The 18,235-nt window shown below is 58.4% G+C and overlaps 1 protein-coding gene across 1 annotated transcript; it reads left to right on the top strand.

Annotated features, from left to right (window-relative positions):
- The first annotated feature begins 273 nt into the window (after positions 1-273).
- LOC129196845 (antigen WC1.1-like) lies at positions 274-7,128 on the top strand. Its single transcript, XM_054804816.1, has 12 exons — positions 274-297; positions 1,132-1,531; positions 1,618-1,932; positions 2,757-3,071; positions 3,439-3,618; positions 3,702-4,016; positions 4,431-4,466; positions 4,759-4,896; positions 5,657-5,752; positions 6,188-6,271; positions 6,481-6,633; positions 6,872-7,128. The coding sequence occupies exons 1-12, from the start codon at positions 274-276 to the stop codon at positions 7,126-7,128; spliced, it is 2,313 nt and encodes a 770-aa protein (XP_054660791.1).
- The last annotated feature ends 11,107 nt before the right edge of the window (positions 7,129-18,235 follow it).

Below are 18,235 nucleotides of genomic sequence, written 5' to 3'. Positions count from 1 at the left end.
GAATGGCAGCACAGCTTGTGATGGAAGAGTGGAGGTCCAGGTGCTGGGGACCTGGGGCAACCCTCTGTGCTTCCCGTTGGGACCTCTTGGAATGCCCATGTCTCTGTCGCCACCCTCAACTGTGTGGTTTTGCTGAGTCCATTCCTGGAGGAGGGCATTTTGGGAGAGGCACGGGCCCCACCTGGAGAGAGTCATTCCACTGTGATGGGACTGAAGGCCACCTGGGACAGTGCCCAGTGACTGCCCTGGGAGCCTCACCGTGCTCCCACGAGAATGTCGCTGCTGTCATTTGCTCAGGTGAGTGCTGGGAGAACACTGTGTTGACTCCATTTTCCCCTGGGGTGTGACATGGCCACCCAAAGCAAGGGACCCCATGGCAGCAGCAGCAGGGTGAATTTCTCCCTGGAGAAACCCCAGCTTCACCAGGAGTGATGTGGAGATCTTGATGTGCTCAGACTGAACGCTCTGATGTGGGAGAGCTAGGACTGAGCCAGGCCTGGGGTCCCCTGCTCTCATGCTGCGGGACAGGCCCAGGATGGGGCTGTGGGGCTCAGCTCCCTCCCTCCGGCTGCAGACAGCCCTGTCCCAGACCCACAGAGAGTCCCACAGAGCCCAATCCCACACCCAGAGGGGCTGCCTGCCTGTCCCCAGCAGCAGCAGCAGCAGAGCAGGGGTGTGAGCTGCAGAGCAGGACTGGGCTTTGCCCTGGCTTCTGCTCAGCACAAGACCCAAGCTGGGCCTGTTTGGTCAGAAAGGGCCCCCTCGCTCTGCTCCCTGCCAGGGACACTGGCTCCCAGCCCCCGTTCCCCAGGGGCGCAGAGAGGGACAGAGATGTGTGTGCTGCCCCGTGTCTCAGCAGTGCCAGTGCCAGCGCTGAGGTTGGGCAAGGCTTGTCCTTGTGCTGCCCATCCCCAGGCCATTGCACCACCTGCTGCTCCCTCCTGCGGGAGCTGCCCCATCTGCCTCAGCAGGGACGTGCTGGGTGGTTCTGCCCCAGCAAGAGCCAAGAGAGTGTCTTGCCCAGGAAGGCTCAGGGACTGGGAAACCAGCAGTGTGGAAACCTGCTCCTGAAGCTCACTGCAGAGGGCTGGGGGCAGGCAGATGAGCTTCAGGGCACCGTGAGGTTTCCAGAGCCTGGAGAGGCACCTCAGGTTCCTGGGCTCTCTGGTGTTGCTGAGGGCTGGGACGTGGCTGCTCTCCCCAGGCTCAGCCAGCTCCGCATCCCTGCGGCTGGTGGGTGGAGGGAGCCGGTGTGACGGGCGAGTGGAGATCTTCCAGCGCGGGACGTGGGGCAGAGTCCTGGATGACCAGTGGGACATGCAGGAGGCCAGTGTGGTGTGCCGGCAGCTGCGGTGTGGAGAGGCAGAGACAGCCTACAACCCCCCGAAGCCTGAGAGAGGGACAGGTCCCGTGGGGCTGCGAGGGGTGCGGTGCGCAGGGCATGAGGCCAGCCTGACCCTCTGCAACACCTCCCTGGCCGAGAGTGCGCTGGCAGCAGGGATTGCAGAGGATGTGGGGGTCGTTTGCTGGGGTGAGTGGCACTGCAGGGGCCCCCCCAGGCTCTGGGCTGGGTGGGCACCAGCCCCTGACAGCAACTGGGGTTTCTTCCCACTGCAGGGAGCCGGCAGGTCCGGCTGGTGAACGGGTCCGGGCGCTGTGCTGGGAGAGTGGAGATCTACTACCAGGGCAGCTGGGGGACCATCTGTGATGACGGCTGGGACCTGCCCGATGCCACTGTCGTTTGCCACCAGCTGGGCTGCGGAGGGGCGGTGGAGGCAGTTGGCTCTGCTCGGTTTGGGGAAGGCTCCGGGCAGATCTGGCTGGAGAGTGTGAACTGCTCCGGGGCTGAAGCTGCTCTCTGGGACTGCCCGGCAGGGTCCTGGGGGAAGCATGACTGCGGGCACAAAGAGGACGCAGGAGTCGTCTGCTCAGGTCTGTGCTGGGAGCTGGGAGCTGTGGTGGGAGCCCAGTGCCTGGGGAGGCCGGGCTAAGGGGAGAGCTGGCAATGCTCGAGGCTGTCGCTGGCTGCCTCTGAGCCCCTGCCCAAGCCCATCCTGGGGACACCCATGCACAGGTCCCCTCAGTCCCATCAATGGTCTCTGAGGAGCTCAGTTGTGCCCATGGGTTAGTGGGGAGGGCAGGGTTGTCTGTCCACCAGGGACTTGTTGGAGAGAGTCCAGAGCAGGGCCACGAAGCTGATTAGAGGGCTTTCCTGTGAGGACAGGCTGAGAGAGTTGGGATTGTTCAGCCTGCAGAAAAGGCAGCTCCAGGGAGATCTAATTGCAGCTTACCAGTACTTGAAGGGGCCTACAGGAAAGATGGTCAGGGACTGTTTATCAGGGAGTGTAGTGACAGGACAAGGGGTAATGGGTTTAAGCTGAAGGAGGGTCGATTTAGATTAGATGTTAGAAAGAAATTCTTTACTGTTAGAGTGGTGAGGCCCTGGAACAGGTTGCCCAGAGAGGTTGTGGATGCCCCATCCCTGGAAGTGTTCAAGGCCAGGTTGGATGAGGCTTTGGGCAACGTGGTCTAGTGGAGGGTGTCCCTGCCCGCAGCAGGGGGGTTAGAACTAGATGATCTTTGAGATCCTGTCCAACCCTAACCATTCTATGATTCTATGAATTTTCTCTGTCCATGGGTGCAAGGGGGACTTGCTGGCCATACCTTTGCCTGGCTGAGGGCATGGGGGCTGCAGGGGTAACCCTGCTCCCACAGTTCCAGACCAGCCTGTTCCCCCTCGGTGCCTTTCATCCCAGATTTCGTGGCCCTGAGGCTGGAGAACAGCACCAACTGCTCCGGGCGCCTGCAGGTTTTCTATAACGGGACATGGGGGAGCGTTTGCTCCAACTCAATGACTCCCAAAACGGTGTCGCTGGCCTGCAAGGAGCTGGGCTGTGGGGATGCAAAATCCTTGGAACGATACCCGACCTCTGGCAGGCTGACTGGCCCCGCCTGGCTGGATCGCGTGGAGTGTGGGGAGAGAAACAGCTCCTTCTGGCAGTGTCCCTCTGCTCCCTGGGACCCACAGTCCTGCGATGACCTGCGAGATGAGACCCACATCACCTGCAACGGTAACTCTGAGCCACCCAGGCACCAGCATCCCCAGCTCCTGCTCCCTGCTGGGCATTGTCAAACGCAGAGGCAGAGCCCACAGGGGCTTTTCCTTCCCATGCCAGACCCTCCTGCTGCTGCTGCTGCTGGTGGTGGCACAAAGGGGACTTCAGCTCTCAGAGCCCCACACATTCACCAGCAGTTGCCAGCCGGGCTCCCAGCAGTGCCTGGGGGAGGCAGAGGTGTCTCCAGGCAAGGTCTCGGAAGGGACCTGTCAGGGCTCCAAGGAGCGTCCCCTCCTCCTGCTGCTCTGTGAACCAGGCTCCCTTTGGGGCTGAGCAGTCAGGGTCCCCCACCGTATGCCGTGTGTGTCCCCTGAATGACCAGGGTTCAGCTGCATCCATGAACGAGGTGGCACAGGGATGTGCGAGCAGAACTCAGCCCCGCTGTCTGCCACACGACCCCCCTGCAGCAGCCCCTTCACCGCTGCATTTCCTTCTCCAGGGAGACAGCCAGAAACGCCCCCGGCCCTGGGGGCCACATGCCCAAACTCCACGAGCTGCACAGGTAGCTGCTCCTCTGCGTGCCTGTCTCAGCTGGCAGGGCTCTGCCTGCTGTGCCGTGCCCTGAGAGGTCTCTGCCTTCTCCAGACAGGGAGAAGATTCGTGCCGTGGGAGGCGAGAAGGGGTGCTCGGGCAGAGTGGAGGTGTGGCACCGTGGCTCCTGGGGGACGGTGTGCGACGACTCGTGGGACATGCAGGATGCCGAGGTGGCATGCAGGCAGCTGGGCTGTGGCCCCGCAGTGTCTGCCCTGGGCGAGGCTGCCTTTGGGGAGGGGACGGGCCCCATCTGGCTGGAGAAGGTGGAGTGCCGGGGGACAGAGCCGTCTCTGCAGGACTGCTGGGCCCAGCCTGGGGACAGCGGTGCCTGCCGGCATAAGGAGGACGCTGCCGTGAACTGCTCGGGTGAGGGGCAGGGCTGGGACCCCTCACGAGGGTATTGGCAAGGAGCTGGGGTAGGCGTTTTCCCCGCTGGGTCCCAGCATGGCTGTAGAGCTCCTGAGAGCAAGGCTGTCTGTGCAGAGCCTGGGAGCCTGGTGCCAAGTGGGCAGCAGCTTCTGTGGGGCTGGATGTCCTCCAGCCTCTGCCTGCAGGGCCCTGCAGCCCCCGGGGGCATCTCCCGGGCTGCCTGCACTGTCCTGCCCATGGCCCTGGGCTCCTTCCTGGCCACCCTGACCAGCCCCGCAGGAGGGATACTTTGGGTGGGATGTGTCAGGGATGTCCGCACATGTGCACACACACACGGCGTGCCAGAGAGGAGGCTCCCTGGTACCTGCACACCCAGCCTCTCAGCCCTGCTCTCCTTCTCCTCCTCTGCAGCTGCACCCAGGACAGCAGCACCAACCCCCCGAGCAGGTAAGCTGTCCTCCCCATCAGCGCTGGGTCTTCCCAGGGCCAGGCTGTGACCCACAGCCGGAAGGAAGGGGCTCCTTGCCGGGGTGTGAAACTCCCAAGAGGTGTCCCCGGGTTAGCAGTGGGGGAGGGGTTTCGGGAGGGCTGTCATTACCCGGTAGGGTGGGAGCTTCCCCATCACTCCCCCCCTGGGGTCCCTTACCCCCCGGTGTAAGGGGGGGTCAGGACTGGGCTGTCCCAGCCCCCCACCTCTCCCAGGCCTGCTGCTGCTATTTCTATGTTCCTGCCCATGCAGATCCCACCCAGGGCCGTCCGACGGGCAGCGGGAGAGTCTCATTGCCCGTCATCATCTGCATCATCCTGGGAGCCCTTCTCTGCCTGCTCCTGGCCCTCCTGGCTGGGCAAGTGTGGAGCGCTAGGGCTGGGCGCAGAGGTGGGTCCTTCCCCCACGGTCCATGGGGAAGATGCCTCCTGGCAAGGCCAGGGGTGCTGTGGGGTGTCAGTGAGGGGTACAGGCAGAGCTGGGGGGACCAGAGTGTGTGCTGCCTGCATCCCCATGTGCCGCCCCGTTGACTGCCTGACCGTGGCCCACCAGCAGCAAGGGGTAGAGAGATTCCAGACTCGGGGGGAGTTAGGGATGGGGCAAGGAGAGCAATGGCCGAGCTGGGCTGGGGGAGATGGGAGCAGAGGAGAGACAGGTGAGGATTTGCCACTGGCAGTGCTCTGGGCAGCTCTGGAGGGGGCTGTGGGGCAGGGGAGATGCTGGGAGAAGCATGGGACAGCAGGGTCCATCCCTGTGGCGTCAGGCCCCCAGGCTGTTCCTCTGTCCCACCCTTACCTACCCCCCCAGCAGGGCAGGGGCCGTGCTATGGATCCATGGGGCAGGGAGGGGGTAGCTCCAGGGGCAGAGGAAAGGCAGGAGCTGCTCCAAGGTCAGCACCAGGGACCTGGCCCAGGGCCCAGAGGGGCACAAGGGCTATCTCTGAGGGGATGGTGTGAGGGTGTCGCTGCCCCGACCATCTCCATGGGGACATTGCCCTTCCTGAGCAAGTGTCAGCGGTGACAGGACAGCGCAGTGGGGCTGTGCTGTGGGGCCAGCCCTGGGCTGTCCCAGGGGCAGAGGGCTGGTGGAGCAGAGCAGGATGCCGTTGCCTCTCTGCCCATCCCTGAGCCAGCCCTGCCTCTGTCCGCAGGCTCCGAGAGAGCTTGGGAGCCCTTCCCTGAGGCCCTGTATGAGGAGATCGGTTACAGCCCGGCGTGGGAGAAGCAGGCGAGGTTCAGCGGCTCAGGTGGGTGTGGGTCCCTGATGGGGGGCACATCTGCAGGGCTCTTTGCCCTGGCCCCCAGACAAGGCTGCCTCCCTGCAGCCCCCTGGCCCATGGTCCCTGCAGCTGTGGGGCTGTGGGGTGTGTGGGGAGAGCAGCCAGGTGGTGGGCGTGGGAGAGGAGCTTCCTCCCCACCAGCTCTGCCCGTCCCAGACAGGGACAGCCCCTCTCTGCCTGTCCCTGCGTCCCACCGGACACCTGAGGGGTGAGGGAAGGGGCTGTCCCGGGGCAGCTCTGGGAGCCCCTGTGAGAGGGGGTTTGTCCCAGGGGAGCAGGCTGAGTCCTGAGCCCTCCTCCCCACGCAGCCCTGGCTCGGTGGGTCCCCTGTCCCCAGCAGCACTGAGCCCAAGCTGGGTCAGCAGAGCGCACTCCCATAACACCTGCATCGCCTCTCTCCAGGCTCCTATTCAGAGGGATCCCTGACCAAGGTGCAGCCCCAGCCCGGGGACAGTGAGGAGGAGGATGGTCCGGGGTCAGCACCAGGTAACGGGGGGCAGGAAGGGGTGGATCTCTCCTCCCTGCAGACTTGGGATGGACAGAGGTGTCATTGTTACAGCTGGGGAGGACACAGGCAGGGGTCTCCTGTGGTGCTGCCAAAACCAGTGTCTGAGCCCCATGTCCCTGCACATCCTCCCATCCTCTGCTCTGCAGGACGTGTCTTCTCACTGTCACCAACTCTCCTCTCCTTTCAGACGTCCCTGTCGGGCCCAGAGGTGACCCAGCAGATGGCTATGATGATGCCAGGGAGGTTTCTGACCCTGGGGAGGATCCTGCCTCTGGGCAGGGAGACTGGGAAATGCCCAGGGCCCCAGAGGAGGGAGCAGGGCCCAGGGATGCACCTGGAGGTGAGAAGCAAAGATAGGGCTGCCGGTTCCTGGGGTGCCATCCCTGCTGCTGGATGAATTGCTGCCATACTGAGACCCCAAAATCCTGGGATGGGGGAACCTGCCCTGGGAGTTTTCCTTGGGGGGACCGGGGGTGGGAGAGGGAGCTGACTGGTGAGGAGAAGGGGGGAAGGTGATGTAGAGACCAGGAGGGCACCTCATGGGACGAATGTACAATGGGCTGCCTTGCTGCCTGCAGGGGCAAAGCTGCGCTCCCAGAGAAGTGCTGGGGCCCCTGGAGCTGAGGGAGATGCCTGGTCCCTGTCCCCGGAGAGCACAGGCTATGACGATGCTGACGAGGTGTCTCTGGCACATCCCCCTGAGGACACAAAGGCTGTGACGCCAGAGCTCAGTGCCCAACAGTCCCTGGGCCCCGGGCCAGGACAGCCCGTCCCTGCCGTGCAGCTGGGTGCAGCCAGGAGGGAGGAGAGGTCTGTGCAGCTGGGAGAGCCGTGAGCACCAGGGAACCGTCTGCCTTTTCCCACGGGCAGCAGAAACAGCCGGGCATTGCCTCTGGTTTTATTCTCCTGTGTTTACCCCCTGCCTCCACATTTGTTCTTATTAAAAGCCTTTGGGGGTATGACCCAGAGCTGGTGCTTGCCTGCCCAGGTGTCGGGGTGTCTCCCTGAGGCTGACTGGGGGGGAGCAGAGCACAAGGAGATGGCGGTGAAGAAGGGCCATGTCTTGGGGACAGTGGGTTCAGGGTCAGGCTGTGGAGCTGCGAGAGCCCATGTTCCCTGGGGAATATTCCTGCTGACAGAGACATTTCCGTCCTGCCAGCCACAGTTTCCAGCAAAAATGTCTCTCTGCAAGGTCCCGGGATGCACCCCAGAGGGAGCGCCCATCTCCTCACCCTGGCGTTCCCCAGCTGCTCTTTCCCCCAGGCCCTGCCTGGGCCACACTGGTCCCATGGCACAGAGGCCATGACAGAGCTGCTGTGTTGGGGTGAACCCTGGGCTGTGGCCCCACAGAAACGAGCCCTAAGGTGGCCGCGGTGCCCTGAACACCCCATCCAGCCCCAAGGGGTCTCACATCCCATGGATCACCTCCCACAGTGGTTAGGAGGCAGCTCTGCTCCCCACTGTCCTGGCACAGGGTACAGAGGCACTTGCTGGGGCACACGGGGCTGGGATTGCCCCTTCCCTGGCTCTGCCAGGTCCCCAGTCTCCATGAGCTGTTACCGCTGCCTTGGGCCCTCACAGACCTTGGAGCAGTGCTGGTAGATCCCCAGAGCTGCCTCCTTCCTGGGCAGGGACTGTAAGGCCCCACGGCAGCCCTGGGACCCCCTCGTCCTGCTGGGCTCCAGCCCCCAGCCCTGCCCTCCTGCTGCCTCCCAGGGGTGTCAGTGAGGGTTTGTGTCGGGGCAGTACCTGTGTGCAGGTGCAGGGGGGATGAGAGCAGGAGCAATGGGGGGACCTTTCCCTCAGTGCTGTGGGAGGCAGAGGAGGGAGAGTCCAGGGGAGGGAGAAAGGATCCCCAGGAGACATGGGCTGCTGCCCAAAGCCATCATCCAGCCCCTGGTGTGGGAGGCTGCTAATTTGGGCACATTTCCATGGCAGAGGGTATTTTGTGTCCCTCCCCTAAAGCCGGCACTGCTGGGAGCTGAGCCAGGGTCCCTCTCCCTGGGCTGGGGCTTTCACCTGCCCCAGCTCCCATGGGCAGAGAAATGACTCACGCAGGAGCTGGGTAGGGTGAAGGGTTTGACACTTGGGCAGGAACCTGAAACCCAAACTGCCCTCCCAGGTCCCACCGGTGGGTCTTCAGACCCCTCAAGCTCTTCCCTGATGGGCTTCTCTGCTGCAGACCAGAAGGTGTGTTGGGTGTCCATTGCAGGGGAGCAGCCCCAGGTGGGTAGCACTGCAAACAGCAGGATCTGGCCCTAGAGCAGAAGAGGGGAGGAGGCAGCTGTCACCAAGAGCATCTCCCACAGCAGCATTGCCCCATTCCTTGCTGGGAGCTCCTCCACCCCTGGGGTAACCTTGAGGGATATGGGGAAAGCCCAGGGTCACAGACCCCTCTGCCCTGATCCTTAGAGCTTTCCTGCTGGCAGTCCCTGGCCTTGTGAGATGCAGGGCTGGAGCCTGCCCAGTGGGACTTTCCCAAGGGAAGGAGGCTGTGTTTGCAGTGTCCATGTGTGTCACCCATGATGATGACCTTGAGGGTCTCTCCCTGATAACTCTCCTCTCCTGAGGGATTTCCACAGCCGTGCTCTGCCCAGCGTGAGGCAGCAGTGCAGAGGGTTGGGGTCTCACCATCAGGCCCCTTGTGTAGGTCCTGGGGAGCTGCTGCAGGAGCAAGCACAGATCTGGGGTACAGTGATGATCCCGCATTGCTGCAGAGAACAGACCCAGCCCGCAGGGCCAGACTGTTCAGCCCCCAAAACACCCTGAAACGGGCTCTTTCTGCTCAGGTGTGCTGCCCCCTCACACACACCCCTGGGCTCTGTGGCTCATCTACCTGAGGAGGAGGAGGAGGAGGCAAAGCTCTGCCAGGTGCCAGCGTAAGGGAGAAATATTACCCCTGGGGGAGGGCAGAGCTGGCAGGGAGGTGGCATGGGGCAGACACTGGGCTCTTCTCCCTGGTCCCCACCTGGGGTGGCTTGAGTCTGCAGCTCAGTGTCCATACTGGCACCAAACATCCTGTGTTCAGAAGATATCCCCACCCCACTGCCCTTCTTCTGTACTTCACTTTTATACCTTATTTCTCTGAATTTGGGCCCACCGTTGCTGGGGGGCACTGAGCACCCTGCAGCAGAAGGCCATGTCTCATGTCCCATTTGGGTTGCAGGTGGTTTTGGTGGGGGAACAGCTGAGGCACCATCTCCTGGCCCTTGCTGCCTGTGCATGGCTTTGGACAGGCCTGTGTCTCCCTGATCCCACCAGCATGGGCTGGACGGAGACACCAAACCCCCAGGAACAAGAGGTGGGTACCAGCCCCAGCAGTCCCACCTCTGCAGGGCTGTGCCTGACCTCAGCACCTCTGGGTTCCTCTGCTCAAGGCAGTGGTGATGGCAGAGGGAAAAAGACCTGGAGACAGGGACAGGGTAAGAAATGCCATTCCACCAGCTGGGAGTCCCACAGGCCTGTCCAGGCTGGTCCAGCTCAGACACCCCTAGCTGCTGGCACAGGGGGGTGTTTCCCAGCTGGGATGGGATCTGCACCTGAGCTCAGGTCCAGCACTTCTGGGAGGTGGCTCAGCAGAGGCAGCGCACACAGCCCTCCTCACCCCACAGACAGGCCCTGGGTGGGCAGGGCAGGCCCACAGTGCCTGGAGAGGACCAGTGCTCCAGCTCCAGCCTGTACCCGCCTGAGGCTGGGCACTGGGGGAAAAAGCACCCTTGGAGATGCCGGGGATCGAACCCAGGACCTCCCACATGCAAAGCGGGCACTCTGCCGCTGAGCTACATCCCCTTCACGCCTGCCAGCAGGACAGACACTCTGCTGCCGTGACATGTCTATGACAAGCACAGCCCTGTTGTCCCCTGGGTGCCCGGGGACCCTCTGCAGAAAACAGCATTTGAAGCCTCCTGAGATGGGGGAAGTCAGGACAGCCTCTCCACGGGGGCCTGATCCTGGCACAGGGATGCACTGCAGAGCATTGCCCCTTCCACGTCTTGGCAGGGCAATGGGGCAGAAGGAGGCTCTTGCTGCAGGCGCTGCTCCCACGCTCTGACCCACTCTGGGCTTGATGGAGAGGAGAAAACCCCCGAGCCTCCTCTGCCACCCAGGGCAACAGCCGTCTGTCTCCCACCTGTCCCCAGCTCCACAGGAGGAGCAGAGCAACAGGGTGAGGGAAACACCCTCCCTGGGGTGAGGTGTCCCCAGGCTCTGATGGCACCCCAGGGTGTGCAGTGGGGGGACATGGGGACAGAAACCTCTCACGCCCTCATCCAGGTAGCGGGCCTCCCCCTGCACCCCCCCTCCCTGCCAGCATCCCTGGAGGTGGGGTGAAGGGCAGGCTTCCATCGCCCTGGGGCTGATGCCCAGAGAGGAGCACAGAGGTGTTTCATCAGTCATTGCAGCAGGCGGGTCAAGGGGGGCAAGAAACTCTGCTCAGGACAGCGTGTGACTACACATGACGCCCATGCACTGCAGTGGGTGATCCTCAGCACGGCTTGGTCAGCTGTCCTGGGCACATCAGAGGTCTCGCTGCGACAGACCTCCAGAGGAAGGATGCTGCCATTCAGGCCTCAGCTCCAGGGAGTGCCTCTGCCCGGGAGTGGGGGGGGACAGTGGCCTCTGGTCTGGGAACTGAGAACCAGGTGAAGGGGGGTGTGAGGAGAGGAGCAGTCTGTGCACCATGGAGAATGACAAAGAGGAGAGAGACAGGGTCTTTGGAGAGACTGTGCAGCAGAGAGACCTCAATCCCTGTGGAGCAGGGAAGGAGGGAGAGCTGGAGACCACCCCAGAGGAGCACTGAATGGAGAGTCCTGCCCAGGGGGAGGCTGGGGACTCGTGGTGCTGGAGGAAGGCTCCTTCTGAGCTGCAGGTCTGCAGCTACAGAGGTGGGACAGTGCTCTGGCAAGAGGTGAAGGAGCAAGCAGGGCTGGGGCAGGCTGGAGGAAGGCAGACAGGTCTGCAAAAATCTAAGGGAGAAAATGATTGCTGAACCCGGGGTTGAACCAGGGACCTTTAGATCTTCAGTCTAACGCTCTCCCAGCTGAGCTACTTCAGCCCTGCCCCAGCAGCCCTGGTCCCCGTGCCACCCGTGCCAGGCCACAGGCTGGCACCCAGGAGGAGTGCTCCTCAGGGAGGTTCCCGGGGAAAGCTGTGCCCAGCCCCGAGCAGAGGGGACCTGGCTCCTCCCTGACCCCAAGGCCAGGTGGGCTCCAGCTTTGGTGGAGGCCAGCTTACACTGGGCATGCCAAGATGTCTGTGGGCCTTGTACAAATGTGACAGTGGTGAAGGTAAATGGGCAGACCAGGCATGTGCAACTGCAAAGGCTGCCCGTGGAAGAAGCGTGGGGCTGGTGGAAGACCTTACCTCCTTCCCCAGGGAAGGCCTCCTCCCACCCTTTTGTCCCTGGCTCCACTTCACTCACTCCTTCATTCCCAACTCCTCTATCTCCTCCCTGCTGAGCAGCGCAGGGGGATGGGGAATGGGGGTTGTGGTGAGTCCATAACAGTTGCTCTCTGCTGCTCCTTCCCTCTAAGACTTTTCCCATGGGGTCCCTCCTATGGGCTACAGTCCTTCAAGACAAACCCGCTCCAGCATGGGCTGTCCTCCATCCAGCATTCTTTCAGGAATTGTCCAACATCTTCAGTGTTCGGTCCTCGACAGACTGCAGGGCTTACTTTCCCCACCATGGTCTTCTCCATGGGCCGCAGGGAAATACTGGCTCTACTCTGATATTCTTCATGGGCTGCAGGAAACTATCTGCTCTTGTGCCTGGAGCACCTCTTCCCCCTCCCACTTCACCAACTTCCGTGCTTGCAGGGCTGTTTCTCACATTTTGTCTCCCTTACTCCTCTCCCATTCTGGCACTTGTGTCCTTTCTTAAATATGCTTTTGTAAAGGTCCCACCAGCTTCACTGATGGGCTCGTTTCTGTGCAGTGGTGGATCTGCCTGGAGGTGGCTGGATCCACCTCTGTCTGGCAGGGAGGCAGCCCCTGGTGTCTTCTCACAGAGGACACCCCCGCATCCCCCCTGCTGCCAAACCCTGGACACCACCACCAATACACAGTGTAAATCTTTGTCTTGCTGAATGCCGTCCCCTTCCTCTTCCCTTATCCACAAATACAATTTACTCACTGGGGAGGAAGAGAGAGAGCAGAGAAGGCCTTGATGCTGTGCAAACATGGTTCAGCAATAGCTACACCATCGGTGTGCTGGCAACTCTGTTTTGGTGACAAATCCCAAACACAGCACCACGGGGGCTGCCATGAAGAAAATTAACTCCATCCCAGCCAAAACCAGTACAGTGTGCCTGGAAGAATGTTTCCAGGATTAGCTGCTCTATCTCCTTCCCAGGGAGAGAGGTGAGGCTGACTGGCCTGTAGTTCCCTGGGTCTTCCCTGGGCTGTCACTAATCACCTCCTGGTTTTCCATGTGCCTGAGCATAGTCTCCAGGAGGGTCTGCTCCATAATCTTGCCAGGCACAGAGGTGAGACTGACCAGCCTGTAGTTCCCTGGGTCTTCCTTTTTACCCTTCTTAAAAATGGGGGTTATGTTCCCCCTCTTCCAGTCGGCGGGAACTTCGCCGGACTGCCAGGACTTCTCAAATATGATGGAGAGTGGCCTGTCCGCTTCATCCGCCAGTTCCCTCAAGACCCGCGGATACATCTCATCAGGTCCCATGGACTTGTGCACCTTCAGGGTCCTTAGATATTCTCCAACCTGATCTTCTCTTCCAGCAGTCACAGGCTATTGCTACAGTGCCCTGAGCCCCCACGGCACGAAGCTAAAGGAGCAGAGGTCCCTCCGTCTCTGCACACAGGTCATGTGCTTCAGGCCCTGAAGGCCATCTTGGCAGACCTCCTCTGGACCCTCTCCAGTTCCTCTCCTCTCTTCCAGGAAAAGGAGCCCCACACCAGGACACACTGTTCCAGATTTGATCACAGCTGTGCTGAATCAAGGGAGGGAGGTATCTCCCCTCGTCTGGGTGGCCACGCTTTGGTGCATGCAGCCCCATAGGCAGCTGGTCTTGTTCATGGTGAGCATGCTCCACCGGCTCCCATGGCATCTCTTGTAGTGTCCATGGCCTTCTCCTCAGGGTCACTCCCCAGGCAGTCAGGTCCCAGCTTGCCCTGATGCATGGGCTTATTCTGCCCCCAATGCAGGACTGGGCACTTCTCCTTGAAAAACTTAGTATGGTTTCTGTTGGCCAAATCCCAGAGTTTCTCAAGGTCTCCATAGACTGAAGCTTCATTGTGCCAGCTCTTAATACACGGGTGTAGGTGGCTCACCCTACCCAGTGACGCCTCTAACAAGGTGAGAGCACCAGGAATTACCAGGACAGATAATAAAAGGAGGTACTAGTTTATTGAACTTTCTGACCAAGGTAGGAATTCCCAGCACAGCCATCCCAGAAACACCCAACGAGGGCACTAGGCAAGCAAAGCCAGGGCCAGTGGGTAGAGGGGAAACAGGTGGGCTGTTTGTGTGGGAGGATCTGAGGAAGACCAAAGAGAAGAACTTGGGAGGGAGAGAAGGCGGCAAGACAAAATAGGAGGTAAAGCAAAGGTTCAGATGAGGGCTGTTTGGGGGCACCTGTGGAGCAGCCCTGAGCCTGAGCAGGGCAATCAGCCCGGCTGGGTACCCTTCTGATGTGCCTGTGCAGTAATGCACAGTGTGTGGGGAGCAAACAGGAGGAGTCAGGAGTCTGTGGGGAGTTCTTGAGCTGCTGTCTCATGGGGAGAACTGAGATGTGGTCAGACAGCAGACACCACTGGAGTGTGGCCATGGGTAGAGGCAGCCTCCTTAGTAAGGACGGGGCAGGTCAGTGATGAGGCGTTGCCCTGAAAGTGAACAAGCAGTGGAACTGCATGAAGTTCTGCCTAGTGACAGGTGATGAGCCAGGTGAGAGCTGATGGGTCGGGATTAACAGACAGACCAACATGGGTGACGCTGTAGTTGGTGTCTGCTATGGACCAACCTTATTAAGAAGAAGAAGCAGATGGGGCTTCTTCAGACACCTGAAAGAAGCTTCACATTCTCAGGCCTTGGCCCTCATTTTGGACTTCAGGCACTTGGCCATGGGCCTGGAGGCAGCACAGTAGGGCACAAAACACGCAGGAGGTTACTGGAGGGCACCAATAACCTCCTGAACATTCAGAGAAGGTGTTAAGAAATGCCAAGGCCCACCTCATGTTCAGTCTGGAAATTTAATCTGGATATAAAGACATCAAGAAAGAATTTGAGAATGATGCCAGCAGCAAGAGGAAGGCTAGGGAGCATGTGCGCCTGCTGCTAGATGGGGCAGGGACCCTGGTGACAAAGGACTCAGGAAGGGCCAAGGTACTCAATGCCTTCTTCATCTCTGTCTTTACTGGTGAGACCAGCCTTCAGGAATCCCAGGTCCCCAAGACCAGAGGGAAAGTCTCCAGTAAAGAAGGCTTACCCTTGCTGCAGGAATCACCGGTTAGGGAACATGTTGAGAAGAAAGGACATGCATAAGGCCATGGGACCTGAGGGGATGCACTCATGAGCATCGAGGGGGCTGGCTGATCTCATTGTAAGGCCACTTGAATTCATCTTTGGAAGGTCATGGTGATTGGGAGAGGTTCCTGAGGACTGCAAAAAAGCGAGTGCCCCTCCTATCTTGAAGAAAGGCACAATGGTGGATGTGGGGAGCTCTACCCTGTCTCCCCTAACTGAGAAGGTAGATTGGCTGAGCAAGTAGGGACTAGATAAGTGGAAAATGAGGCAGATGAACAACTGACTGAATGTTCAAAACAGCATAAAGTCCAGCTGGAGGACAGTCATCAGTGGTGCAGCTCAGAAGTTAATACTGGGTCCCATTCTATTTAAGCTTTCCCTAATGTCCTGGAGGATGGGACCAAGGGCAACTTTGTGGGTGACAGAAAGCTGAGATGAATGACTGATACCCCGGATGGTTGCACTGCCATTCCGGGAGACCTGAACAGTCTGGAGAACTGGGCAGAGAGGTCCCTCATGAAGTTCAACAAAGGAAAAGACAAAACAAGTTTTTCACCATGGACAAGAACAATCCCATGGACCAGCTCAGGCTGGGGAGCAACTGGTTAGAAAGCATCTTTGAAGAGCAGGATGGGGCATCCTTGTGGGCAACAAGCTGTCCATGAGCCAGCAGTGTGGCTGCGTGGCAAAGTAGGTCTACAGCACCCTGGGCTGTGTTTGGAAGAGGACTGCCAGCAAGTCAAGAGAGGTGATCCTTCCCCTCTAGTCAGCCCTGGTGAGGCCACACCTGGAGTGCTGTGTTCAGTGGTGGGCTCCTTAGTATGAGAGTAAGTGATCTCCCTGTCCTTATCTCAACCCACAAGGTGCTTTTTTGTCTTTTCTCCTCCTGTCCTGTGTAGGAGAGGGAGTGATAGGGCAGCTTGGTGGGCACCTCGAGGCCAGCCAAGGTCAACCCACCACACAAGTCTTGGGACTGGAAATGTGGAGGGAAAAAAAAAAAAAAAGAAGGATAAAAATCAAAGAGAAGAAATATGGGAAGTATTCTGAAGATTTAGAAAGTTTGGAAGATTTTTAGATAATCACTTCAGGCAACAGGATCATTGGCATTATAAATTATGAACACAACTTTTGATTTCTCTTATTTTCCACAGGTTTGTACGCATGGCTTTAATTTCTAGAAAGCATTTTTTTTTCAAAAGACTTTTTTGGGCATGGTGGAGATGGAAGAGATTAATAGTCCTTAAAAAATAACCAAGAACACATAACGAAAACTGAAATATATCTTTTCACAGTGAGTGATAGCAACTGAGTTTAGTCCAAAATGAAGCTGTACAACTGTCTGGATGTGAAAAAGAGATACAGAAATTCCTTATCCTTTAAAAAAACCCCAAACAAACTAACAAAAAAAAAAACCCCAAAAAACCCAACAAATCACACAAACCAGTATTACAGCTTTCTTTTGGCCAGCAGAGAAGGAACAAAGAAATGAAGTAGGTGGCCTTCACTTTTCATCCCCACTGAGATTGCTTCACATCATAAACTCAAAAATTGTTTCCAGAAGTCTGTACTACAAGGCTGAATGTATTAGGAGGTGTTATTTTGTTGCCTTCCTATAAATCATAGCCAATGTAGAGAAAGAAGGGAGTGAAACCTTGTCCCTCTGCTCCCTTCTGAGCTGCAGAGGCTTAGGGTGAAGTCATACCATGGGTCGAGTGGTGAAGCTCTCACCAGAACTTCCCATGTGCAGTGTGGTTGTCACACCAGAGCTAAGCATCACAGGCCCTCATGCATGAAGGCAAGGAAGGAAGCCAGAGAAGATCTGGGACAAAGGGTGGATGGGGACACAAAGTCCAGAAAAGGCTTGCCCATGGCCCCATGTGAGATGTGACCCACTTGGCACCAATTGTCTGGGGGGGTGTAAAGTATGAGTTGAAGCAGTGGATAATGTTAGCACTACGGATAAAGACAGAATGTCAAAGAGACCTTCACTCTCCAGCTGTTGGTGGATAGGGTTCAGCTCCAATTTCCCACTCCTCAAGTCTACACAGAGCTTTTCTGATTTGACGTGCGGAGGATGTTCCATGGCCAAAGGTCTAGCACCATGCAGAAAGCCCTGAGATATGCACAGCATCTTCTCAGCACCAACAAATAGGACCTAATGTAGGCAACATCACACTCGTCTGGAGTACCATCCAGGGTGACGCCAACACTGAAAGTAGTTTCAGCATCCTCCATTTAGGCTACAGAAGTCCAACAACAACAACATCACCCCTCATGAACCACAGATATGCTCAACACAGACAGGGCATCCAACAAGCCATTCATCTCAGGTTAAAGTCAATATTTCCATTGGCTCAGTTTTCCATGCCAAGGGGCACAGAAAGACCAAGGTTGTGATGTTTCTTCAGCTGTCCTTGGCCATATTTGTCCTCAAGAATCACATAGAATCATAGAATGGTTTGGGTTGGAAGGGACCTTCAAAAGTCATCTAGTCCAACCCCCCTGCAATGAGCAGACACATCTTCAACTAGATCAGGTTGCTCAGAGCCCTGTCCAACCTGACCTTGAAAGTTTCCAGGGATGGGGCATCAATCACCTCTCTGGGAAACCTGTTCCAGTGTTTCACCACCCTCATCATAAAAAATTTCTTCCTTATTTCTGGTCTGAATTTAGCCTCTTTTACTTTAAAACCATTACCCTTTGTCGTATCGCTACAGGCCCTACTAAAAAGCCTATCCCCAACTTTCTTATAAGCCCCCTTCAAGTATGGAAAGACTGCAAGAAGGTCACCCTAGAGCCTTCTCTTCTCCAGGCTCAACGACCCTAACTTTCTTAGCCTGTCTTCATAGCAGAAGTGTTCCAGCCCTCTGACCATTTTTTGTGGCCTTCTTCTGGACCCACTCTAACAGCTCCATGTCTTTCCTGTGCTGAGGACTCCAGAGCTGAACACAGTACTCCAGGTGGGGTGTCCCCAGGGCAGAGCAGAGGGGCAGAATTACCTCCCTCAACAATCCGGCCACGATCCTTCTGATGCAGCCCAGGATACGGGTGGCTTTCTCGGCTGCAAGTGCACATTGCTGGCTCATGTCCATTTTTTCATCCTCGAAGTCCTTCTGCACAGGGCTGCTCTCAATCCCTTCATCACCCAGCCTGTATTAATATCAGGGAGTGCCCCAACCCAGGTGCAGGACCTCACACTTGGCCTTGCTGAATTTCATGAGGATCACATGGGCCCACTTCTCCAGCTTGTCCAGGTCCCTCTGAATGGCATCCTGTCCCTCAGGCATGTCAGCCACACCACTCAGCTTGGCAAGACTTGCCCTTGGTGAAGCCATGCTGGCTGTCTCGAATCACCTCCCTGTCCTCCGTGTGCCTTAGCATAGCTTCCAGGAGGATCTGTCCCAAGATCTTGCCAGGCACAGAGGGGAGGCTGACAGGTCACTAGTTCCCAGGGTCCTCCTTTCGA

The sequence above is a fragment of the Grus americana genome, chromosome 27 (genome assembly GCF_028858705.1).
Source record: "Grus americana isolate bGruAme1 chromosome 27, bGruAme1.mat, whole genome shotgun sequence".
In the NCBI taxonomy this organism is placed as follows: domain Eukaryota; kingdom Metazoa; phylum Chordata; class Aves; order Gruiformes; family Gruidae; genus Grus; species Grus americana.
The sequence above is the reverse complement of the archived record's forward strand: the minus strand, read 5'-3'. Positions and strand labels throughout refer to the sequence as shown.